Here is a 25,947-nt window from a genome sequence, read left to right as displayed (position 1 = left end):
AGTCACACTTCTACCCAGTGCTACCCACTGTACAGAATAAAAACTCAGCCCTTGGTCCCGTACCCTACTCACGTTTTACACTCATTCCCTTGGCAAACTATTCAGGTCTAAAGCTTCAAGTATATTTATGCTCTTTAGCTCAAATTTAGAGTTCGAGTTCCAACTCTGGCCGGAGGTCAAGCATCATATCTCAAGTTATCATCTGGACATTTCCATGGTATGTCCTCGTTAACATTAAACCCCCACAGCTAATCAAGCTGGAACTCTCCACATTCCTCTGGATTCTGTTCCATTATTTTAACCACCCATCAAATATTATCTGTAAGATCAATGTATAAATTTCTCTCTAGAATTTTCTCTCAAAAATTTGGAGGACTGGATTAGTTTGTGTGTTTCCTAGGGCCACCATAACTGTAAGTCCCACAAACTGGGTGGCTTAAAACAATAGAAATGTGAGTTCTGGAGGTTAGAAGTCTGAACTCTAGGTGCCGTCAGGGCCATGCTCCCTTCTGAAACTTGTAGGGAAATCCTTCCTTGCCTTTCTCTTAGCTTCTGGTGGTTTGGTGGCCACCTTTGGTGCTCCTTGGCTCATGGATGCACCACTCCCATCTTCCGTCTCCATGTGTCATCCTCCCCGTGTGTCCTCATATGGCTATTTTTTCATGAGGACACCAGTCATATTGGATTAGGGACCACCCTAATCTCATATGACTTCATCTTAACTACATCTATCTGCAATGACCCTACATCTAAATACTGTCATATTTTAAGGTACTGAGGGCTAATATATCAATGTGTCTTTTTTGGGGGGCACAAATGAACCCCAAATAACTGGTAAATGAGTTAAGACATTAATCATATATTAAAATAAATGCCAATTATAAGGAGAAGGAAAAATCCACATGCATTTCTAAGAAAAAGAGAGTTCAAGCTGCTTGGGCTCCCCACAAGATTCTTAAGGATACAATTTTCACCATCCTCTTCACCCTCCTCCATCTTCAGAGTTTCTTTAGTGGAAAAGTTTGAGAAGCACTGATGAAGAAGCATGGCTGGTCTATGCGTTAGGAGCTGGTTCGGGGGCATGAAACTGAACAGGCAACTTAACTAACTCAGGGTCTTCTTTTTCTTGTGTGTTTCTGTGTAACAAGGAGTCTGGAGGTGGGCAGCTCCCTGAGGCATCTGTACCATGTGCTTCTGTCCTCATGTTCACCCTTTTGGAGTCACATGGTGGCCTCTTCCCCTCCAGCATCTTGTCTGTGTTCCAGAGAGGACAAAGGGCACAGGGTGTGCACATGCTGAATCTAAACTCCTTCTTGTGAGCCCTGCCCCATCTTCTGCACTTATATCTCATTAGCCAGCACCCTGTCACATAACCACCATAGCTGGGAAGTGGGGTTTTTCAGCAGGCCATGGGTTCTGGTAAGAAGGAGAGAAAGGATGGTGAGTAGACACCTTGCAGGGTCTCCCCAGCTGGCTTTCTCCATGTCTTCTGCTTCATACCTTTGTGCCTCAGTTCTAGGCACACAGGAGACATGCCCATGCTGGCATGCTGATTGCAAAGGATCTCCTCATTTTGCAGGCAAGACATTAAACAGGAACGATGTAAATAATATAATGCAGCACGTGATCAAAGGCCAGCACGACTGGGGCTGCAGAATACAGAGAAGGGAGAGATGAGTTTGACTGCTGTAGGAGCTTCGTGAAAGGAGGTGAAATTTGAGCTGCATTTTGAAGGTTGGGTAGGATCAACAGCAGCTGTCATGAAACCCTGTTTAGATCCCCCTACACATACTCAGATGGCAGAAGGGAAAAACCTGTGCACAGCCTCTTTTTCTTATTGCAAGCTGGGTGAGCCTTCATGCATGTCCCATACTCAATCACAGGTCTTCTGTATCATTCTCTTGGAAATGTCTCTGAGATAGAATTGGTCAATACCTTGAGCTCAACCCTAGAGAGACCTTTTTGCCCAAATACATTCCCTCTCCACCCTAATCCCCCACACCCTTAGCAGTCATTGCCATGTAGGCACATTCTCTGTCAGGCCAACTCCCAACATCCAGAGCTTGCCTCCACCCAAGAACCCTCCAACAGAATAATCCTTTTTCAGTTGTTCCTTCTGGCGTACCAGCACTGAGACATGGCCAATCTTTCTGTGGCTGCATGATTTCCAATCTGCCTCCCACCCACAGCTCCCCACCCCAGCAATTTTTATTTTTCAAATTTTTGACCTTTTCCCACCATTTAGGCAGGGGTGGGGGATTGGTGGCTCTGTATTCATTACCTTCAGGGGACGGTTACTCTGGATGGGATGCAAAGGAAAAGAAAGAAATCAGCACCTGGATTCTGAATTTCTAGACACACTTCTGGAAGCCATGGCAGAAGGAATCATTGGAGGTAAAGGGTTTTTGAGTATTAAAATTGAGTTTCCTTAAGAACACAAAGGTTATGCCAAAAACAATAGATTTGGAAGAAAGCATGATGAAACTAGAGTGAGATTTACTCCTTCAGAGAAAATGATTCTGCAGTTTTGGGGAGAGGAGATGGATAGCATTAGATCCTGATGTCTCTGAGAAGGGAAGTCTGTGCTCAGGTAGGCTTGAGGGACCTGGGAGCAGAGAGAACTTGGCCTCACTTTCTGGGGCACGGTGGGTGGAGAAGGTGGGTCTGAGCTCCCCAGTGAGCACCTGAATGTTTTCCTGAGTGACTGGGAGTAGCTACCCAACTGACAAAGAACATTTCCAGAGATCGAGTTGTCCTTGAACTAGGATTCAGCTTCTGCCATGAGGAATGGGAAATGGAGACAGAAATTACCCCACAGAAAAATATGGAAAAGAAACATTGTCAGCACACCTGACATGATGGCCTGTGGAATTTGGACCTATTGCATTTTTCTTTTTGAGATACTGCACACATAATTAAAATTTTTAATAAACTTTTATTTTAAAATAGATTTAAATGTACAGAAAAGTTATGAAGATAGTACAGAGCTCCTCTATACCCAACATCAAGTTTTCCTATATTATGCACAATTAATAAATCAGTATTGGCATGTATCATATATTATTCAAATTTTCTTAGTTTTTACCTAATTCTTCTTTTCTTTCTTTCTCTTGTTCCAGGATCCCATCACGAATACCATATTTAGTTGTCATATTTCCTTGGGCTCCTCTTGACTGTGATGGTTTTTCTGACTCTTGTTATTTTGAAGACCTTGACGGTTTGGGAAAGTACTGGTCAGCCAGTTTGTAGAATGTTCCTTAATTTGGATTTGTCTGATGTTTTTCTCACCGCTAGACTGGGGTATGCATTCTTGGAAGTTAGACCACAGAGGTAAAGTGCCATTTTCTTCACATCGTATCAAGGGTACATACTACCATCCACATGGTTTCTCACTATTGATGCTAACCTTGATCACTGGCTAAATTAGTGTTTGTCAGGTTTCTCCACTGGAAGGTCACTCTCCCCACTTTCCATGTTTTACTCTTGGGAAGGAAGATACTATGTGCAGCCCATAGTTAAGGACAGGAGATTTCTATTACTAATCTCACTGAGGGCGGAGTATCTACATAAACGATTTGAAATTCTTCACAAGAGAGTTGTTCTCTCCATTTATTGACTTATTTAATCATTTGTGTCAGTATGGACTCATGGATATTTATTTTATACTTTGGGTTATAATCAAGTATTATTTTATTTATTTTGTTGCTCAAATTGTTCCAGCTTTGGCCACTGGGAGCTCTTTCAATAGGCTCCTGTGTCCCTTTGACAGGCTCCTTCCTTCTTGTTGTTGTTGATTAAAAAAAATTTTTTTGACCACTTCCTTACCTTCTGGCCCAACAAGATGCTCCAGGAGCATCTTGTATATTCCCTGCTGCAGTCCATTTCCCCAAGGAGACCTCTTTTTACTGAAGAATGGTGTTAAAAGCAAGATCTCAGTGCCAGGTGCACTCCTTGTTCCTGGAGTGTTATTTCTAAGTCCACTCAGCTGACACAGCAAGGATATTACATGTATGTGTACTAACCCACATATATACACATATTTACAGATGTTTACGTATCTGTAAATCTTTTTATCTATCCATTTCTGTCTATATCAAGCTCATCATGGGTACATAGTGAGGTCTCCAACTACAACCCAGTACCGCAGGGCTCATTCTAGCTTCCTCCTCTTATTTATCTGTAACCTCCCTCTCCCACGGTAATAAACCTCGTGTCCACCATCCACCCTTCATTTATTTAATTGTTCCTTTCCAGTATGCGTTACAGTAGTTTCATCGTCCATTAAAAAAAAAAAAATCAATCTGGTTTCTGTCTCTCCTGTTTTCCCCAGCATTGGTTCCTTTAACCTCTGACATCCATCCCTTCTGCTCACTCCTCTTGTAGCCACGTCAAAAACGTTTTGTACTTGATTCTGGTTTGACACAGAACTTCCATAAAGCTGGGTGTCACCCATTCTCCATTTCCTTTGGTTTTCCCAGCCCCCATCACCCTCCCCATTCTCAACGTTTTGGTGGATTAAGGACGAGAGGAGCTGTGAGTCAGGAATCTCATTTTACAGACGAGAAGACTTGTGCCCCCAGGAGTTCAGAGGCTTGCCCCACTCGCCTCTGGGGCTGTTTCCATGAGCTCTCTGTTCATTCAACAACTATTCTGGAGCCCGCTCTACGTGCCAGTGCGAGCCCCGTGCCCAAGTCACCCGTTTCCGCGGGCGAGATCGGTAATAAAGAGCTCGAGCGCTCGGAGGACGGCGCTTGCGGCAGGAAAGGTCCGCCCCAGCTGGGGTGAGCGTTCCTGCTCCTTCCAGGTTGGAACTGCCCCTGCGGAGGACAGGGAGCTCAGCTGTGCCTTCACGCCGCCGCCCGCCGGCTCTCAGCGCGTCCGGCCGTCGGGCGAGGCCCCGCCCCTCCCGCCAGGCCCCGCCCACCCGCCGAGCACACGCTCGGGCCCCTGACGATGTTCGCCGGAAATTCCCGAAGCCCCTCTTTTTTTTTCCTTCCTCTCCTTTCCCTGCTCTCCCTTTTCCTTTCACCCGGGTTCCCTCGGCCGTGATTTCCCCCTCCCCCTCCTTCCTTCCCCATTTGAAATCAAGATGGAGGCTCGCAGCTCCCGCCGGCGCCCGTGATCCCGGAGCTCCTGCCGGCCACGGGCCCCCGCCCTTGCGACTGCGTGTCCCGCGCGGCGCGCGCGGCTGCCCGCGCTCCGGCCGGCGCCGCCGAGGCCGTGGCTCCGCGTCCCCGCCCCGCGGCCCGCTCGCGGCTACCGGGCGGAGTCCTCGTCTATGTGGGCGCGCTCCCCTGGCCGAGCCGCCGCCGCCGCCGCCGCCGCCGCCGCCTGCTGCCGCCCCGGGGCTCTGCGTCCGCGCGCCGGGCGCGGGCAGCTGGGTGCTCGGCGCCGCCAGGCCCGGCGCGGAGCGGGCGGCACGCGGCGCTAGGGGTGCGGGGCCCGAGCCGGGCGCGGCCGCGGGCGCCGCCGCAGCCATGAGCGGCAGCAGCGGCGGCGCCGCCGCCCCCGCCGCGTCCTCCGGCCCCGCCGCCACGAGCAGCGCGGCGGGCTCGGGCTGCGGGGGCGGTGCGGGCGAGGGGGCCGAGGAGGCTGCCAAGGACCTGGCCGACATCGCGGCCTTCTTCCGATCCGGTGAGTGCAACTGCGGCGCTGCCCGCGCTCTCGGCCAAGCCCGCCGTGGAGGCGCGGTCCGGGAGTCCCGGCGCGCCCGGTGCCCGCCAGTCCTTCGGGCCCGGCGCGCTCTGGCCCGGGCTACTGCACCCCCACGCCCGGTCTCCCGGACCTACACCCGCGTGTCCCGCTGCCCGCGCCTCCCCGCGGGCCGTGGCTCGGCCCGGACGCCGTGGACTCGCCCTTCCCTGTGCCCGCCCCTCGTCCCAGGGTAAAATCTAACCGTCACCCGTCCCCGGCGGCCACCGCTCTACGGGTTGGGGCGCCGGCTCTTTGTCTCTTTCGCGGGAGAGCCGAGGAATCGGCTGCGGGGACGGTGAGGGCGGAGGCCCCTGGCCCGGACGGGGTGGCGGGGCTGGACCCGGGAAAGCGGCTCTCATCTGGGTTGGTCTCAGTGGCCGATTTGTGCCTGGCCCCTCCTCGACCCCATTAGCAGCCGGGTATCTTTGCTCGGTTCCCTAGCCGCTTACGTCCCCGGCCTCTGTCTACGCTTCTGTGAAACGGGGCAGCCATGGCACCCGCTGCCCAGGGAGGGGGGAGGTGAAGCGCGGCCGGCCGGGAGGCTGGTGAGCCATTGTCTCCGGGGGCGGCCCGGGTGGGAGACCTGCGAACGCGGTGGCCCAGGAGGACGGCGCGCGGCGAGCGCTCGCGGGGCACTGCCTGGGTGGCTTGGAGGTGGAGGCAGTGCCAGGTGGCCCGGTGTCTCTCTGGCGAGGAGGGGTGCCCGCGGGGAGAAGGCGTGGGGGGCGTGACGGGGCGTCCCCGGGACCCCCGTGGCGGCACCTACCGCCCGGGCCCAGATCCCGCGTGAGTCGAGCCCGCGCCCCCGCGCCCCCGCGCCCCTCCTCCCCCCCCGCCTAGTCCGGTCTGCTAGCGCGCCCGGGCGTCGGCGGAGGAGCAGGCGGCGGCGGTGGTGGCGGCGGCTTCGGGGGGCCAGCAGCCCGGAGCGCATGCCGAGCGGGCCAGCGCGGGGCGGGGAGGATGCAGACTCGGCGCTGGAGAGCCGAGGAGGGCAGGCCAGGTCCGCGACCGGGCTGGGGCTGTTGAGCGGAGGGCGTGTGCTGAGTGCTGGTGGCAGCCCCGGGGAGGACGACGGGGCTGGGACGTCGGGGGGACGGCCTGTGATGGGGCGCGCGCCGGGGGCCGGCGGCTCACGTTTCTTCGTGGCCCCTTTCAAATCCGGTAATCCGGGTCACAAGGAGCAGCTGGCTGCGGGAGGGCGATGGCAGAAGTTAGCAGTGTCAGTAGGTACCTGGTTTAGTACTGTCTTCCCCTCGCTTTCTTGATCTTTGCAAGCGGGGCTATTTTTGAGTCATTTTAACAGATTGGATGTGGCTAGGAGTGACATACGCCGACTCTACTGTGTCAGCTTGGGGTTAATACACTTCCTAGTGCTCCCTCTCCGCGTGAGGTCCTCGCAGAAAGCAACGGTATAGGAAAACATCATCTCCTTCAAATGAAAGCCTTTTGGGGGGGGGGATGTGTGCAGCTAGCCCGATAGAGCAGCCTCATCTTACCTCTTAATAGAACTGGGACGTCTTCCCTTCATGCCCTGAAGCTAAAGTCTAGCCTGTCTTTTCTCTGTCTCTTCCACCTGTCACAGAATAATAGATTCTGCGCAGAATTCGGCTTCTCTCTGTTAGAAAGGCTCCTGTGCCCTGGAGATGGAATTTTTGGTGCTTGTGAGACCAGACTTTCTTACATCTTTATTATGCACAGTCAAGAAATTACTTCTTTTGCTCAGAAGAGCCCAAACACATCAGGTTGGACTGGATGCCCGCAGAAAACTGGCTCCCTGTCAGTGTAGCTCTTCCCAGGATTTATCTGAGGAGCTAAGTCTGGTGGTGGCCGTGCCTAATGCCGATGCCCGTGCTTGCTTCCAGGCCCTGGCTCTTGTTCATTCTCAGTTTTGGGCAAAAGCAGGCAGTGCTCTCACTGGTTTGCTCCTTTCTTCCACCCTCCAAAATGATATGACAAACCATGCTTTTAGTTCTTTCATTTGGAATCAGGAGCCAGAGTGGATTTTAAGTAGCAATTGCACTGTCCCATCCCGGGGGTAGTCTGGAACATCTTTTTAAAGTGTTTTTCCCTCCTTTGGGCAGCTCTGAATCCCTGACCTAGATCTTGGCTGCAGCATCTAGGACAGTGATGTCTAGCAGAGGGTAGAGAGGGACCATTCAGTTGGATTTGTGGGGGTGGGGTGGGCGTTTGGACAGTCAGGACAGATGAAGCAGGAGGAATGTGGGAAGGGACCTCACCTGGTAGAGTGGCTCAGGCAGGGGAGCCTCCTCCGCGACTTTGATTGAATATGGATGGCTGAATGGAGAGGCCAAGCCCATCAGTAAAATCTGACATTCTTTTCTAAGGTGTAGAAACACAGAAAAATGGTTCTCATTGACTGCAGTGGACAAATTAGGGTGTGAACATTTTTCCAGAAAGAGCCTGGCACAACACTGCCAACATGTCTTAGACAAAGCATTTCTGTTGGTTGCCTTTCTTTTCTCAGCCTTCGAACTGTTTGCTTGGCTACCTTATTTTCTTTCGTTCTTTTTATTCCTTCCCAGTCCTGCATTAAATTTTAACTTTGTAGTCATGGATTGAAAACTGGTACCCATGGTAGGATGAAAGAAGGAGAAAGACTTCAGCTTAATAGAACTTTTTAAACAATTAGAGCAGTTCAGGAATAGAATGGGCTGCCATGTGATTTTTCCATTACTGAAGTGTCAAGTAGGGGCGCTGCCACCTGCCAGAGTTGAGTTGGGTGCTGAGGTTAGGACTTTTGCATTTGGAGAGGGGTGGGGGGGAATGGCTCAGGGGCTGTTTCCCTCTCTCAGATTCTGTGGTTCCTGCTGAGCCCCCAGCACTTAATGGTTATTCTCCACTTTTCTTTAGGTAATTCATGGCTCCAGAGCAGTGATTGCCCTTTGCCTTGGCTTGGTGGCACCCAGAGTCCACCTCACTCAAGGTCTTACCTTGTATGTTGTTATTCCATTCCCCACTCAGGTCCTTGGCATGGAAACTACCTATCCATTCTGACAGTCCTGATTCGCCTTATTATAAACCTGGCACCAGCAGGCGGGTCAATTAGTGTCAAATTGGATTGAGCAGAAGTAGGTGGTGATGGTGTGTTAAAGGGCAGCTGAGATTTTCCGCGTATTTGTGTATTTCAAACTTCATTTTTCTCCTTTGCACAGACCTCAGCTCCAGAAAAGATAAAGCAGATTTTAAAAGGAAAAAAAAAGGGGAGGGGAATCACAGATATGAGTTAGTTCAGGTGTTCCTCCCCCCCCCCCCCCCCCCGAAAAGGAATCAGGCTTCTAAGGCGATTGAGTGCCTTGCTCAGAGTGGAACTCTGGTAGAGGTGGGGTCAGGGCCGGGAAGTCCTGTCGCCCCCACTCTGCCTCCCCCCCCCAACTCTTCCTGGAGGCCTCTAATGGCCAGGACTTTGCTTACATTAGTTCTCAACCCTACTGGGACCAATCACTTTTATTGCCAATCTATTTTGGGGCTCTGTTCTTGTGGCAATAAATCATTCTTTCAGAGCTCTCTATTTAACCTTGCAAGAGTGTGTGTGTGTGGGGGGGGTACTTACATAAATGCATTATTTTTAACCTGCCTGGCATGTTTTAGGTTGGCATTAGATGAATGTGCAGAGAATAAAGGTTTGTGGTTATTCTGAAGCGTCACGGCCCATCGTGTTGGGTTTCTTTCATTATTAGGTCTTATTCTGGACTCTGGCTACAGCCTTTCTTTCCAGTGGAATATATGAAGAGAATTGAGTCTGTTACTGAGCGACAGAGCAGCATGCATGTCTTTCTGTGTTTTGATATGATGATTTCATATTTCTGTGTTTTGATATGAAGCTTTTCTTTATATTTATCCTTCTAATACTACATAAATGGAGGCCTTAAGCTGGCCTGCAAGTTTGCCATGCTACATCTGTGTATATTTAGAAGTCTGGCAGCTTTGCTCTTTATGAGCACCAATAATTATTGTTTTACAAATTCGGTCCTTGTTACCCTCAATATTTTGAAAAAGGGAGTTGAATAAAATGTAATTTGAGAGTGAATGTCAGTTTCTCCTTTTTCTGTGGCAGTGAGGCTGAGTTTTAGAAGAAAGTAGAGAGAGAGTTAAAAATAATCCCGTGACTTTCAAGAAATCAAAGAGCAGTAAAACAGTCATTCAAAGAAACTTTTCATTGAGACCTTGTAAATTGACTTATTGACACGGGATATTGTATTTTTCCCTTTGCAGTTTAACTGTCCAAGATTCAAATGAAGCCATTTAATGATTTAAATGATTCACCAAGATATAAGTGACAGAGGTGGTTCTGTTCAGAATGAAGCCTGCGGTTTAAATATATTCCTCAAATGCATGCTAAAAATAAGTGATTAGGATGGTCTTTCTAGACCTTTTAAAGGTTATGATAAATTTGGGGTTTGTTTCTAACTGAAAGTGCAAGATGTATTTGAAGCTGCCATGATGTAAATCATCTGTATCTGATACTTAGTTTAAGTTTATTTACTTGATTCCTCTACTGAGAAAATAACGTTTTATCTCCTATCCTTGGCAGAATTCCAGAGAAAAGTCAAATTCTTAATCAATAGCCACACTTTGCTGCCTAGTAAAAATCACTTCTGTTGATAGGGATGAATTGTGTTTAACTATAAAAAGCAGTCTTAACAACCCCCTTCATTCCTCCTCAATTTTATAATGAATTGGTTTTTATTTCCTTAAGTGCATTGTCCTCACAGATTTTAGTACCGCTGGGTAGGAACAGTAGCTCCTCCGTGGTCAGTGAAGAAATGGATTTGAGGGAGAATCCCAGTGCGTTCTGGGGGAAGGTGGTGGCTCGTTCTGCTGTTCCTTCTCTTTCTTCCTTTCCCAAGTGTTCAGCTGAGTGGACTTGGGTGAACTGCCAGGGGTGACTGTGTTAGTTGCCTTGTGGACGAAGAATGCGGTCTTTTATATCTTCTCCTTGCTTCTCAGTCCTGTTGAAGCTGATTGCAGGCAGTGATCCGGGTGGGCCCACAGTTGGAGAGAGGGGTAGGAGAGATTAGATAGTGAGACGGAGTATTCTCTCATCCTGAGGCAGATTCTGCTGATGAGCTGTTTAGCAGAGCAGTGTGCAAGGGAATGAGCATGGATGGGGAGTCTGCTCAGTGACCGTGGCATTTAGGAATTCTGGCTGGCCTGTTATTCGGCTGGAGCCACTCTGGGGATTCCTATCGCAGTACCTCTTAACTGAGGGGAAAGGACCAAAAAGGAGAAAAGAAGGTAGAGATTGGGACAAGGCCCTGAAAGGCATTGGTTTGCTGCTGCCTTCCCATCTGCCCTCTCCTCACCGTGTCTGGGCCTCCTGTGCCCATGGTGGAGGCCTTTCCTCTTGGGACCTTTGCTTCCTCACTCGCCACAGTTTCCAGCCCCTGCAAGGCTCCGATTTCACTCCATCCCTGCCAGTTTATGAAGAGAAAAAGGAGGTATCTGGCTAGAATTTCCAGTATTGTCTCCCAACTTTTTGACATTATTGAGCCTTACCTGCAGACATTCTTGTTTATGGGAAATTCTTGCTCTCCTGTTCAGTGGTTGGCAAGTGAGTAAGTACTCATTTTCACTTCTCATTCACTCGTGGGGACATTTAATTTGCTTAGTGACCAGTTGTTACCTTAATTTCCTCTTTTTTGTTCCTCTCCATATAACGAAGCCCCTCAACACCCAAATTATTAACCACCTGCCCTCTGGGAAAGGCTGTATGACCAGGGCAGGAGAGCAAGTGTGTGCAGACTTCCCAAGCATGAGGCATGGATTGTTAAGCTGGAGAAAGGGTATAGCTTCTGGGGTTTTGTCAGTGTGACTCTCTAATATTTGGTCTAATGCCAGATGTACTGTGGAAATAAAGAACTTCGTTTTGGTGATAAATATACTTGACTTTTAGATTACTGACTATTTTAATTAGCCACATGTCTACTCTTGTCTGGTTGGTGAGGAATGTGGAGAAATCTGTAGAGCAAATCTTGTATTTTGTAAGCAACACTCTGTTTGGGCTTTGTCATAAATTAGTACCTTTTAGTGGTTAGGCTGACAGAGAAAGCTTTAATGAAGATGTTAGTCGAAGTGAAGAATAGATTCTAGGTCTAGGGTACTTTGGGTTAGTGGTGTTCATGTGAGTTAATCAGGCTTATTTTCTTAACAGTCTGTAGTCCTGTCATGGACAGTGATGAATTGTACTTGGTTTTTCTTTAGCTGGGAGGCGGGGGCAGGAGGATGTGATTTTAAACACCTCCCCTCTTTCCCTGCAGTTCCAGAAAAGAAGTACATGGTATGCTGCTCTGTTCTTTTATTTATTTATTTATTTATTTATTTATTTATTTATTTTCACAGAGAGAGAGAGTGAGAACAGGAACAGAAGCAGGGGGAGCGGCAGAGGGAGCGGCAGAGGGAGAGGCAGGCTCCCCGCTGAGCAGGGAGCCCAATTTGGGGCTTGAACCCAGGACCCTGGGATCATGACCTGAGCCGAAGGCAGACGCTTAAAGGCTGAGCCCTCCAGGCGCCCCTGCTGCTCTGTTGTCCTACTGCTTGGGAGGGCTGGAGGGCCTGTTGCGGTCTGTGGCTGTTAGCATTAAAACAATGTAGGTGTGAACAGATAAACTGGTGCATCCATTCAGTTAATGCTGAGTAAAGGAAGCCAGTCTCAAAAGGCTACATACACACTGATTCCATTCTCAAAAGGAACAGTGACAGAGAACAGATAGATTGGTTGCCAGGAATTAGGGTTCGAGAGGGCATGACTACAGAGGGTCAGTATGAGGGGCATTTTGGGGGATGATGGAACTGTTTTGTATTTTGGCTTTGATGCTTCTATGTCTTAAACTTCATAGAACAGCACCCCCCCCATCAGTTTTATTGTGTGTTAATTTAAAACATACCATTAAAAAAAAAAGGGCTAACAGCAAAGTGAGAGTAACCATTTATTATAAATCAAAGAATTTTATACATGTAAGAAAAAAAGGGCTTCCTCAAATCAGTAAGACAATCCATAAGGAAAACAGGCAAACAGATAATTCAAATAAGTACAACAAATAAATATCAGCTCCACTAGTAATCAAGGATATGTAAATAGTTTTAAAACAAAACCAATATCCAATATAAGTTATTTCTTTAGGTAAACTAGAACAAAACTGAGTTATTTTGGAAAGATTTTCTGTTGATTTGAAAGATAACAATAGTCACTCTGACTGCCAACGGGTGGAACCAAACTTCCTGTAATTTCTAGGGTAACTTCAAAGATAGTTATGGGGAAATAAAGATCCTTTCCTTGGGTTCTGTAAGAAGTGTTAACTTGAGGAATCCATATGGCATGGAAGTCAAAGTCTGCTGACTTAAGGAAGCCCTATCTTTAGATACGAACAGTCACCATTTTTCTTCAAATTTTCCCACTCTGGTGAGTTTTTGTCGCTGTCCAAATTGAAGAGTAGTACATGCAGGATGGTCTATACTGGGTGCTGAAGAAGGAATTCCTAGGGATAAGTTTCATTTGGGGGGAGATGGTGGTATTCCTGCATTTGTATCTTCGTGAGGTCATTTGCCTTCTGTTCTAGGGCCTTCCTGTATGTAACTGACTTCGCAGCTACCGACTTTACGGTATTGATGGTTAATGAAGGAATTTATAAAGTGTTAGTCCCCGCATTTAAGATTCATAACCACAAAATAAAACTATTCTTGAACTTAAACACCACCTCTGCAGGCCTGTGGGAGGGTACTCCTGGCTCACTGGGATTCGTAAAGCTTTACGTTTTCATACTTGCGTTTGCTTTTACTCAGTCCTTGTTCTGCATGACAGATGTGCTAGGATCTGCAGGAATAACATGTACATTTTATTAGTTTTTGGGTAGCTTTATTAGTTTAGTAAGGGCCCCAAAGTACAGTTCTTCTATTATTTATTCTGAAGGTACACACAGATATTGGGAAAAAAATACATTGACTAGAATGTTGTTATAAATATTTCTAACTAGTGTCACGTAGTGAAATCTCTGAAGTTTAAATTATTTAATATTTTGACATCCAGATAACCGGAATAAATTTCTCATTAGCCAAGTATTAAACATACAGATGTTTCTTGTTTGTAGGTAGCTTTTTTACCCCCCTTTGATGTTGAGAAATTATTTCCAGTGCTCGCTGCTCTTTTCAGTACGGCGGTGATGGTAGTTGGCATGATGGGGACTGTACGAACTGAGAACTGAGAAGCCAGATTGCACAGAGGCAGAATACATTTCACACGTTTAGTTTAGAGTTATTTCACCTCCATCTAAATTTTGTTGCACTTGTCCTAATTTATCTTGGGTTCAGGAGCCTTGAGAACCAGTGCTAATTTGATGGCTTCCAGGCCATACATTTTCTTCATGTGACAGTTGAGTTCACGTGTCCCCTGACAGGTTGCCCTGGTGAGGGCAGCTCCTCACGGGAGAGGCTTCATGGCAGAGGCATTAAGTTTCAGCATTTTGCTAGCTGGCCTGATGTACTTGTTTCTTTCCCAATATTTAACTGCAGTCCTCGAGACACAGATTTTGCAGGGTTAACTGTTAGGCATTTCTCTCCTTTCTCCTGGCCGCACCTTGAATTGAACTCCCAGAAGGGATCAGCCCGTATGCGCGACAGCTCCTGCCTCCAGAACCAAATTGCTGGGACCCTTTGATTGTAAAACCTATGCAGGGTTGAGGCGGGATCACTGTAGACTTCCTGTGACAACTTCCTTGTGGATATGGGGCCATTTTTGGAAACTAGGAAGATGGCAGACTTGAAGTGGTCCCCTGCCTCTTGCGGGCTCTCCTTGCTCTCGCTGTAATGTGAGTCTTTAGCAGCCGCTTCCTGACTGGTGTGAGGGGCCAGGACCCCCGGTCGTCAGGGGTCAGATAGCACCTTTGGAATTAGGCTTCATAAGAGAGTAAAATAAGTGCATCCAGAAAGCAATAACTTGCTTGTAAGGTCAGGGGATGATATTTAAAATACCATGTTTATTTTTTCCTTCAAATACCGTTAACGCCAATCCTGTCCTTCAAGAAAACCTGGTCAAGTCTTTCTCTTGACTGTTATCTTTACCACTGCCTGCACTGACCACCATCTGAGTGTCTGATTCTAGATACTGTGCAGGGGGTTTTATATACGTTTTCTTGTTTAAAATCACATCCTCCTGCCCCCGCCTCCCAAGCCCCCACTTCCAGCAGGTGGATGCTTCTGTGTTGGGGTAAGGATCTCAGCCTCTGGGCGCCTGGGTGGCTCAGTCGGTTAAGCGACTGCCTTCGGCTCAGGTCATGATCCTGGAGTCCCGGGATCGAGTCCCACATCGGGCTCCCTGCTCGGCGGGGAGTCTGCTTCTCCCTCTGACCCTCCTCCCTCTCATGCTCTCTGTCTCTCATTCTCTCTCTCTCAAATAAATAAATAAATAAATAAATTAATTAAAAAAAAAAAAAAAGATCTCAGCCTCTGGTGAGATTGAATGACCTGCCCCAGTTTGTGCTGCTTCTAAGGGCCTGAGCTGGAATTTACACCCGGGCTGCCAGACCACAAAGCCCCCGCATGCCCTTGCCCTCCCTAAAGGAGGGAGAGGGGAGAAAGGACCCTCACTCTGTACAACTTCCCATAGGATCCTGTGTTGTAATTTTCAGATCTTTAAAATTGAATATGTATATCCTTGTGTGTTGATGACCGAAGCTGTAATTTACAAGTCACACATCAAGCAAAGTTGAGAGAAAGATTCTAGGATATAGTCGGCCTTTTTTTTTTTTTTCATGTTGGTCGGCGCCCTATAATTTAGTTTCTGTGCCGTTCCTCTTCTCACCTAATTACAAGTGATGTTCCTTTTTACATAAATAATCCTAGTAACCTAGCACTTCATTTGAGGCGTGTTGGCTGTGTGAGGTTTCCTGGCTCTCACCTGTCTCAGTCTTGGGAGGAATCCTGGTGGAAATGCTGGTCCTCTGTTTCCCTGGTTGTTGTGGACTTGGACTGAAGGGCTGGGTGGGAAATCTCCTCTGGGGCTGTCAGGGTTGGCAGAGGGAATTGTGGGAGGGGTGCGGGGAGGCTGGCCAGGGAGGGAAGTTTGTCAGCCGGTTGCTGTGTCTGACACATTATAAAGATTACTGGGGCTTCCTGGGATGGGGAAGTGGGGAGGGGCCAGAAGCTGCTCAGCTGCTCTTTTGGGAACAGTTTTATAAGGTGGGTGTGGTGACTTCTGGGTTCTCTCTCTGTATATCTATTTTGTTGCAGCCTCTCATTTCTTTGCTGTTATTCATGGAAATGTGCACGTAGATGATGATGCGTTGTGGTCCTGGGGAATAGGATTATTTTCCACCGTTCTCTTTTAACAAGGTAACTCAGGTGTGTGTTTTAGATTCTTCCATCTGTGGGGTGCATTTCTGTCTATTACACCTCATCTGCCCCCTCACCATTGTAGCCTGATTGGATGGGATGCTTGGTCAGGTTTATCCCCACAGGGAACTCCCAGCATCATTTCCACACTGGGAATGTGTTCTGTTTTGTGTGTGTCTCAGTAACTGCGTGTCTCCCTTTGATTTTTAATAGTTCAGTCAGGCGATGATTGAAATGCTGGTGTCTTGAGTGTAGACATTATATAACCAGAAGGTGTGTTGCACTCTAAAAATTTAGTTTTAATTACCTTCTGGTTTGCCTAAAGAGTTTCTAAAAGTTTCAAGTTTTTTCATTTTTAATTCTTTTTTTTTTTTAAAAAGCTTTTATTTATTTGGGGGCATCTGGGTGGCTCAGTTGGTTGAGGCTTAGGCTCGGGTCGTGATTCCAGGGTCCTGGGATCAGGTTCTGCATCGGGCTCCCTGCTCAATTTGAGAGAGTGAGTGAGCGAAGTGCACGTGAGCGAGCACCAGCCAGAGGAGGGGCAGAGGGGGAGAGAGAAGCAGACTCCCCGCTGAGCAGGGAGCCCCACTTGGGACTCCATCCTAGGACCCCAGGATCATGGTCTGAGGCGAAGGCAGACCATGATCCTGGGTCCAAAAAACAAATTCTTGTTTTTTAAAAAAGATGATTTGAGGGGCACCTGGGCTCAGGTCATGGTCCCAGGGTCCTGGGATTGAGCCCCGCATCGGGCTCCCTGCTCGGGGGAAGCCTGCTTCTCCCTCTCCCACTCCCCCTGCTTGTGTTCCCTCTCTCGCTGTGTCTCTGTCAAATAAATAAAAATCTTTAAAAAAAAAAAAAGATTATTTGATATTTGAGAGAGAGAGCATGCCCCTGAGCAGGGGGAGAGGTGGAGGGAGAGGGAGAAGCAGGCTCCCCACTGAGCAGGGAGCCCCACCAGGACTCCATCCCAGCACCCTGAGAACATGACCTGAGCCAAGTCAGATGCTTAACGGACTGAGTCACCCAGGCGCCCCTCTTTAATTGTTGTTTTTAAAAATTTCTAGAGTTAAAAAATAGGATTGGTTTGCTGTTTACTGTGAGATTATGGGTTACTCTTGACATGTTATAGTTTATCTTTGATTTTTAAACCAACAAAGGAGGTACCAAGCTCGAATCCATTATCAAATTAAAGTGAGATTTCACTGTATTATTTTTGGCTATGTAGTTGGTTCCTGTCTTCATAGTTGATTACATTTAAAGTTTGGTGGGTTTATTTGTCGGGGGGGGGGCAGGTAAGTCTGTTTCATTTTTGAATTCCTGTTCACAGGACAAGAATTCAGGGTGCCTGGGTGGCTCAGTTGGTTAAGTAACTGCCTTCGGCTCAGGTTGTGATCCTGGAGTCCCGGGATCGAGTCCCGCATCGGGCTCCCTGCTCAGCGGGGGTTCTGCTTCTCCCTCTGACCCTCTTCCCTCTCGTGCTCTCTCTCTTGTTCTCTCTCTCTCAAATAAATAAATAAAATCTTTAGAAAAAAAAAAAAAAGAACAAGAATTCAGACTCAGATCCCCCAGCTGTTACTGTTTCCCCACACATGCATGTGTGTGCACGTCTTCCCTGCTCTCCTCTCTCCCTGTATGTGTGTGTGTGCGCGTTTTACATGCATATAAAATTTACATAGTATTTTGTTTCTGAAGCAGTTGAGAGTAAGTTGCAGAGGGGATGATGCCTTTACCTCTACATGTGGTTCTAAGAGCAGTGATGGGTTTTCCTACATGATGATCCAAATCAGGAAATTATGGTGGATACAATAGTATTATGTAAATCTACTGACTTCAGTAAAATTTTACCAATTGTTCCAGAAATGTCCTTTTTGGCAGTTAAAAGAAACTGATGGTCTGGCATTCCATCCAGGACCACAGACTGCGTTTAGTTGTTGTGTCTCATAGGTTTTCTTTAATTTGTAACATTCCCCCAGTCTCTCTCGTTACCTTGGTGTTTTGCAGATTCCAGTCAGTTCTTCAGGTGGCCATCCATCAGTGTGGGTTGTAGGGTTCCTCCTGACGAGATCCAAGTCGTGCATTTCTGGCAGAAGGTCCCAGAGCACCCTGCCAGGGACGCAGCTCTCGGTGGTCCCATGTGGTTCATTTGGTTCAGGTGGTGACTACCAGGTTTCTCCACTGAGTTTTTCCTTTTAATTTGTGTTTTGTTTGGAGATAATTTGAGACCATGTAAAATCCTGTTCCTTTTCTGACTTTCATTTGCTAGTTGTAGCATCTGTTGATATTTTTGCTGGAATCAATGATTATAGTGTTGGTTGTGAAATGGTGATTTTTCTAACTTCATTATTCCTTATGTGTGTCCCTGGCTTTCTACCGTAAGAAAGAGATTTTCCTTCTGCCCTACTTATTTATTTATGTAAATATGTCCTCATGGATTTCTGTTTTATCCCATGGGTTATAATCCTTCGCTGTCATTATTTCGTTCCATGCTCAAATTTTCCAAGATTTGGCCAGTGGGAGTCCTTTCAGACTGGCTCCTTTATCTTTTGTGACTTGTCCCTGTCATTTTCTGAGCACTTTGTTATTTTCCGACACAAGATATTCCAGGCTTATGTTGTACTTTTCTTACTGCAGTCGTGCGACCAGCCATTTCTCATTTTAGCAGAAAAATGGTGTTTAGAAACAGTCTGGGCTTCAGTTTGTTCATTACTACAGGGGTTTCATTGCTTCTAGAACCTTTTGGTGGACAGAGCTAGGAAGGGTGTGTGTCTACGCACATGTGTATATGTGCACACACGCATATAATATGTCACATATGCACACGTATCACTCTCTCTGCACCTGTCTAAAATAAAAATCATGAATTTATACTCATGCCTTCTGTTCCAGTCCACAGCCACAGCACTGCGATAAGTGAACCTCCATCTTCAAGTTTAAACTGTTCAAATCGGCAGTTAGTGGTCAGCTTTGCAGCTCAGAGCTTTGTCAGTTAATCATCCAAAGAAAACAGATGAAGTCACGTGCTGGAACCCCCCAGAGGCATGTTTAAGAGCTGCCAGACCCCATCAACAGCTCACTTTCTGGTGATGGTGAAGCACAAAATTGAAAAATAAGGAGTTACCAAAAAAGAAAGGGAGATTAATTTCTGATAAGCACAGTTTCTGAAGATGACACCTGTTGTGGGAAAGACAGTTTATTGTCTTCATTGCAGTGTACTAATTGCCGGAACAGAGGAAGAGAAAGGAAAGCATTGACATGTGAAGAATGGATGCTGAGCTGTAAGAGATGGCGTAGGAACGCGAGGAGGAGAGGGATAGGTGGGATCTTTTCCTCGGAATCCAGCACATTCAGTGAGAAGGGGAAGAAGCAGGGTTCCCATGTTGGAGTAAGTCATGAGTCATGACTTGGGAGACTGTTGCTTGCTGCCCTTCAGTGACTAAATGTTTCTTCCCAGAAACCACCTGCAATAAATTTAACGTGTCTCCGTACTTTCTGCCTTAGTGTGGGTTTCCAGGAAGCAGGTCTGCGAGTAGTCAGTTCTAGAATCACAGAACAGTGGGTGCACATCTTAGGTTCCAGGCAGAGGAATTGCTCTTCAGTGTTTTTCTCCATTAAATGATGACAAAATGCCCTTGATTTTGGAAGATAGTCTTGATTTCATTTTTATGTTCTGTATTTCCTATAAATGTCCTCATGTTAGTTTGATCATGTTCTGGAAAATTTGGCCTCTGTACTTCTAGAAGTCCTACAACTAGACATTTTAGCAAGAAAGAAGAATCATAATTTGCTTATTACTATTTTAAGGAGAGGCTTTTGATAATCAGAAAATTTGGAGAATAAAAGGTCATGCCTAGGGAGAGTGGGAATGACTGCTAATGGGTCAGGCATGCTGGGGAAAGTCCTAGGGTGATGAGGGTGTTCTGGAATTAGGTCGTGGTGATAGTTGTACAACATTGCGAATATACTAAAAACCACTGACTGGTATACTTTAAAAGGGTTCAAAGGGTGAATTTTGTAGTATGTAAGTTATATATCAATAAAAAAAGAAAAAGTCATGGCTAAGTTGGTAACACATTTCATATTCTTTTTTTTTTTTTTTTTTAAGATTTTATCTATTTATTAGAGAGCACGTGCATGAGTCGGGGACAGAGGCAAAGAAGCAAACTCCCCTGCTGAGCAGGGAGCCTGATATGGGGCTCAATCCCAGGACCCTGAGATCATGACCTGCGCGGAAGGCAGATGCCTCATTGACTAAGCCATCCAGGCGCCTCCACATTTCATATTCTTAAACAGCTTTATTTTTGGGATGCTTACTATACACAAGCTATTTAATTTTCCTAGCCCCTTGCAAGGTAGATAGTGACATTTATTTGATACCTTTTAACTTACTCTTAGGGACAGACGGGAGGATGCCAAGTGCATAGTGACGTTTTTTCCAAAGTGGGTACCTGGGTGAACACAGGGTTAGCCTGCTAATATTTTCTCCTACTGTGCTGTGCATATCACCTTGAGTTCTTTGGCGCCATTAGGGAGCTTTCTACTTCCTGTTTTGTTTGGTTTGGTTTGGTTTTAAGAAGGGAAAACAAGGAAATCACTTTTGAAAGAGAGCCTTATGGGTAAGATATGATTGGACTTCCGTCATGATTTGATGGTATATTTGGTAATTTCATAGGAAATTTTGGATGAACTATCATGGTGAAAGTTTTAGGGAGTTTCAGTCAGAAAGGAAAGGGCACCTTTTGCTTCCCCATGGATGGTGTATTTTGGGATAGCAAAGGGCACTCCTGACATAGTTCAAGCTGGGGGTACTTTAGTCTTTCTAATGAACATCCTGGGGAAGTTGAAGGGAGAGGCAATGTTCTCCTGGGCTCCTACTGAAAATGATTTTAACATTAAAACTTGCAGCCAGGGTGCTCTTGCTAGTGTGAGTTCTGTATTCGTGGGCATCGGCATCGGCTCTGCTCACTCGCATGCACGACTGAGGCATGGAGTACGTGTTAGACTCTAAGACAGAAACTATGAATTTGCATAAAATCGCATATGCTCTGCTGCAGTTTCCATTGTGCCTGTTTTAGAACTGAGTTGACACTTCATGCAGAGTATTTTAGCTTCACTTAAAAGGAGACTTCTCAGGAAGAAGAATTTGTGGGGCTTTGAAATTACTTGAGGATCCGGATGGTCAAACCACTGAAGACTTTTAAGAGGGCTCATTTGTTGTCAGTGTTCGAAATGTACCAAAAAAAAATTAGAAAGTAGCCTTCTACCCTTGAACCACTGAAGACTTCTGTTCTTTCCTCCTGATTATATACATTAAAAACATGTAAAGCAGGTTGGGGTTTGGTCTGCTGTGTGGCATGCCTGCAAAGGGACCAGAGGTCTGGCAGAACAAGAGCCTTCCTGCTGGGCGGTGACCTTTTTATGGTTTTTGGTCTGTCATCTTTGTTTCCCAGTCTCAAATGCCTAGCTCAGAATTACTTAGCACTTGAAGTGGCTTTCATCTTCAAAGGACTTTATGGGCATTATTCAATATACATGGCACTGTGTAATGAATGAGCTGTTTATCCTTTGAGCAGCATCAACATGCCAGGTGCCATACAGCTGGAGAAGACAAAAATAATATTCTGGCCAGTGGGAGTTTATATTCTAAAGAGGCAAGATGATTAGGCAGATTTTCTTTTTTGGCCTCTTTTAAAAATGTGCCGGGGAATAATATAGAAATTAAAATTATAAGAGGTGATCAACTAGCTCAAGTCTATCTAATTGGAATTGCTCTCAAGGTGAAAATGAAATCTGAGATGCTCTTAAAAAGACAGCATATTAGCTCTCATTTATCGACGTACGTGGTGTTTTCCCTGTGTCACAGATGAGGATTTGGTAAAGACTAGGGCAGAAACCATTCTCAGTTCTCTATGACCTACACTCTTCTTTTTCTTTGCCTGGTCTAGAAAGGTGCTTTGGAACCAAGGCCATGCGTGAGTCACAGACACGTGTTTCTGGGTTTCAGACCCCGTCAGTCCATCCAGGCTCGCTGGGCCAGCCTCAGGGGAAGCTTCGGCACGTCTTGCCCCTGTCAGCCTCTCTGGTCCCCATTGGCCCCCCATTCTGTATCCGTGCTCTTGGACCTGTTTCTGTGTTGGGTGTTCCCTCTTTTTGGCTGCCTTACCTCGCCCAACTCAAGGATCACCTCCTTTGGGGAAACTGCCCTTGTCCCTCCTTTTCTGGCCTCAGTGGCTGTCAGGGTTGGCATGGCACTTTGTGTAGACTGCATTCTGGTTCAGGTGTCTTTGGGTGGTGATAATTCCTTGTGAGTGTGAGCTGCTGGGCTGTCAGAGCACGAGGGACCCCAAGTAGAGGCATGGCAGACGCTTGTGATTTACACCTGTGGTTCTTCAACCTGGACTATAGCAGAATTGCCTGGAAAGCTGTTTTTTTTTTTAAAGTTTTTTATTTTTTTATAGTAATCTCCACACCCAGCATGGGGCTTGAACTCACAACCCTAAGATCAAGAGTCAAGTGCTTTTCCTATTGAACCAGCTAGGCACCCCACCGGGAAAGTTTTTTTAGAATCACAGAATCCCTAATCCCTGATTTAGTAGTTGTAGAATAGGGCCCTGGAATCTGTACTTTGCAAAAGTCCTGCTGGTAATTCAGGTGTACAGCCTGTGTGTAGGAACAACTGAGTTATGCCAAGGCATACGTATTGGTTGTCGGTTATGGGGCCATGGCCAGTTCTGTAGAAGGTATGATCTGTGCAGTTTGCAGAATCATTTTATTTACATATCTGGAGGTAACAAAGTGAGTGTAGCCCATTTATGACAGGGACATCCTTCCTGAAGAAGATCCTAGTTCATTGAGAAGCTTGCCAACCAGTCTGCCTTTCTGCTGTGTGAACAGACTAAAGGCACAATTAGCCCTCCAAACTTAAATTTGAAGTTACTGTGTTGCCATAGAGATGTTGTATAGTGTTGAAGGAGATTAGAGAAATCACATCGTAAATTATCAGAACAGATGGCTTGTAATCTAACACTCTTCTAGCCCATATTCTTTGTACTGACACTTGAGAACATTTAAAAATATCAGTTCTTACTTTGTTCTTTCACCTGTAAAAATGGCAGATTTCATACCAAGATTTAAAATGGGTGTAATATATGTCACACACGCAGTACACAACGGCAGTGATGGAAGGTGGGGAGAATATTTAAAGCATTGCGGGAGTGGCTTCTCTACCTCTGTTTTTAGAACCCACGTGTAATTTGCTATGTTTTTCAGTTCCAGTTATAGATTTCATACTCTCCCTTATTATTTTGATAGTACCAGTCAGGGATAATTTTTATCTCCTGGCTTGATGGTAATCGAGTTGTGGTCTCAGAGCTTTGCTTACAAAGGAATATTACAAGATCATGTAGGTTCAGACAATATACTTACTTCCAAGTTGTTTTAGATGTGATCACATAGAGGGTATTTTCTGTAAGACTTTTTTTTAAATTTTTTTTCTCTTTTCCTGTTTTAGTCTGTGGACTGATGTGCAACTCTTAGATTGTATCCCTTGTTAAGAACAATTATTCTTTGTCTCTTGTGGGAAACTGCAGCTTGACTGGCATTTGGCATCTCTCTCTCTGTCTCTCTCACACTCACACGCACACACAGTTGCTTATCATTTACATTGTATAAATGACCAGGGTGGATATATACCTAACCTACCTCAAATTAATGGAATGATAATTCTATTAGAGTAGTTTAAAGATTCAGTAAAACTTACCTCGTTTTTTAGGTTCTTGTAGTTACACATATGTTCACATAATTTTTAGATTTCTTTATTCTCACGTTCTTATTCAGGAATCTTAACAGGCTGCCCCTACATACATTTTCATGAGTCTCATTTTTCATGTGCCATACATTAGTAGTAACTTGCAAAGGAAATTAACAAGTAAGTTTTGCAGCTTCCAGACAATTCCTGACTTGCTTGTGTGTAAATGCGTGTTTTAAACTGAGTCCAGACATTAATAGTACAGGGCACTTCTTTGAATTTTTCTCTGTTTGAGTGCTTTTTCACCAGCCTGTGCTGCTTGTATTGATGGCAGTTTCTGATGCCGTCCAGCAGCGGACACGTAGGCCCCTTGTGAACCAGCTCCATTGGATGGAGCAATTCCTTCTTTAGGATGAATCATTCAGATGACTTAAGTCCTTTGACCACCCCCAAGTCGGTGCTAGAAAGTAAAAAAAGAAAAAAAAAAGTGCTTGGTAATTATATCAAAAACATCAGAAAAACCATCTCATCAGAGGACTTGGAGCCATTACAGGAGTAAGGAAAAAAATGTGGGATGAAACCTGACTTTCTTAGATAACCGTGGCATGCAGTTCATCAAGGTTGGCTCGACCTCCTGGGAACTCTCCTGCTGCGCAGTCTGTTGGCACTGGCTTGAGTGATTCGGGATGAAATTACCCAATTATCAAAATGTGTGGCTTGAGGGGAGGTTATTTGGCTCTGGAAAACCACCTGCCATGGCGGAGAGATGAGACTGACAGTAGAATCTGCCCAGGATACGATTTGCCCCATGGGTAGAAAGGCTCCTGGTGTCAAAACCCAGGATCTTGTTTTCCTGAGATTGCTTCGGAGGGTTTGGACCATGACCTCCCAGCCGACTGGATTTGTAGAGTCCATGGGTAGCTTTCCATGAACCTATTTCTCATTAGTAGGGAAGTCAACTCTTTGTCTTTGGTTAGAGTTGGAATGAATCCTATTTAGTCTCTCTCAGCAAACCACTGGTGTTGGTTTGTCTTTTTCCTCTTAATCATCTTCTAAGATTATTCTCTTGTCGGTTGCCTCTGCAGGAGGCATTTCCTCATTGGAGTGTCTGCATGGTTAAACCAAATTCAGCTTTTCACACGAAGGCCCAGGCCCTAAAGTGTCACTGTCATTTTGTCCATTGAGTTGCTTATTAAATGCACTAAGGGCTTGTGAGGCCCTGAAACCATGGGCAGGAGAAGAAATTGGCCCTTTTCAGTTGGTCCTTGGATGTGCCGTGTTTGTGGAGTGAGTTGTCTCTCAGTAAAGGAAGGACACTCTCAAGAAAAACGAATGAAAGCAGTGCCGCCCTAAACTTCCTAGGAGCTATATTTTTATTGTATTCTTCCTGTTGACCATCCATCTTTTCTTTCTGAGGCTCTGTGTCTCTGTGTGCCCTTCACAAGGGACTTTCCTCTGTTTAAGAGTGACTCACCCAGAGGTCATTCTTCAGCCTCAGCCCTTCCCAAACAGCCCCACCTGCCCAGAAGTGAGCTTTTCAAAAAGGCCCCTGGACCCTATAAATAGCTGTCAGATGCCCTCATTCAGATTGTGTGAACTCTCACCACGAGGCTCTGGTTTTCTGGCTTCCAAAGCTGGTTAAGTCAGCTAGAATGGACGGTTGGTGGATGCGAGGGGCACACGCACTGATTCCAGACTTGTTAAAGGGACAAATGCCTTTCTTTACTAAGTGGGCTCCTTATCTTTCTCTTTTTAATCCCTCTTTTTCTCACTTCTTCCTTTTATCGTGCATTCCTCTCGTTTCCCTTCTTTGACCACTTAAGAGTAAACAGTGCCCCTCACAGCCATTGCTAGAGTGGAGGCTGGAGGCAGGCAGGGAAGAGTTTGATTTCTGGAGCGGGGATGCTCCCCGTGGAGAGTCTGGATTATGCACTGGCACCTAAATACAGTCTTAAACTGGCAGGAAAGCACCGCCCTAGAGGGCCCCCCTTTTCTCCTTTGCCCCAAGGCACAAGGTCCTCTCTTGTCTGCTCCTTTGTCACAGTTTCATCTAATGGAAAATGCGCATTTTATGGTGATTCTAATAAACTTGGTTTAGCAGATAAACCTGATGGTTCTTTATTTATTTTTTTTTATTTTTTATTCTTATGTTAATCCCCCTGATG

The 25,947-nt window shown here is 46.2% G+C and overlaps 1 protein-coding gene across 15 annotated transcripts in view; it reads left to right on the top strand.

The window, feature by feature from the left end:
- The first annotated feature begins 5,459 nt into the window (after window positions 1-5,459).
- Window positions 5,460-25,947, top strand: part of TRIO (trio Rho guanine nucleotide exchange factor) — a 341,653-nt gene continuing 321,165 nt past the window's right edge. For 6 of the 15 annotated variants that reach the window (XM_045863432.3, XM_064596847.1, XM_064596845.1 and 3 more), the window contains exon 1: window positions 5,463-5,634. In XM_045863432.3, coding sequence (XP_045719388.1) covers window positions 5,478-5,634 — 157 coding nt within the window. In that variant the 5' untranslated portion in view covers window positions 5,463-5,477. Of the gene's footprint in view, window positions 5,635-5,898; window positions 5,990-6,639; window positions 6,695-25,947 lie in introns of those variants that run through there. The other 9 variants (XR_010413353.1, XR_010413354.1, XM_064596852.1 and 6 more) reach the window with 5 other exon arrangements.

This window comes from Mirounga angustirostris, unplaced genomic scaffold (genome assembly GCF_029215605.1).
Source record: "Mirounga angustirostris isolate CCGP_5_RB_7025 unplaced genomic scaffold, mMirAng1.0.hap1 SCAF_7, whole genome shotgun sequence".
NCBI classification, from domain to species: Eukaryota; Metazoa; Chordata; class Mammalia; order Carnivora; family Phocidae; genus Mirounga; species Mirounga angustirostris.
Note: the sequence above shows the minus strand (reverse complement) of the source record. Positions and strands in the feature narration are given on the sequence as shown.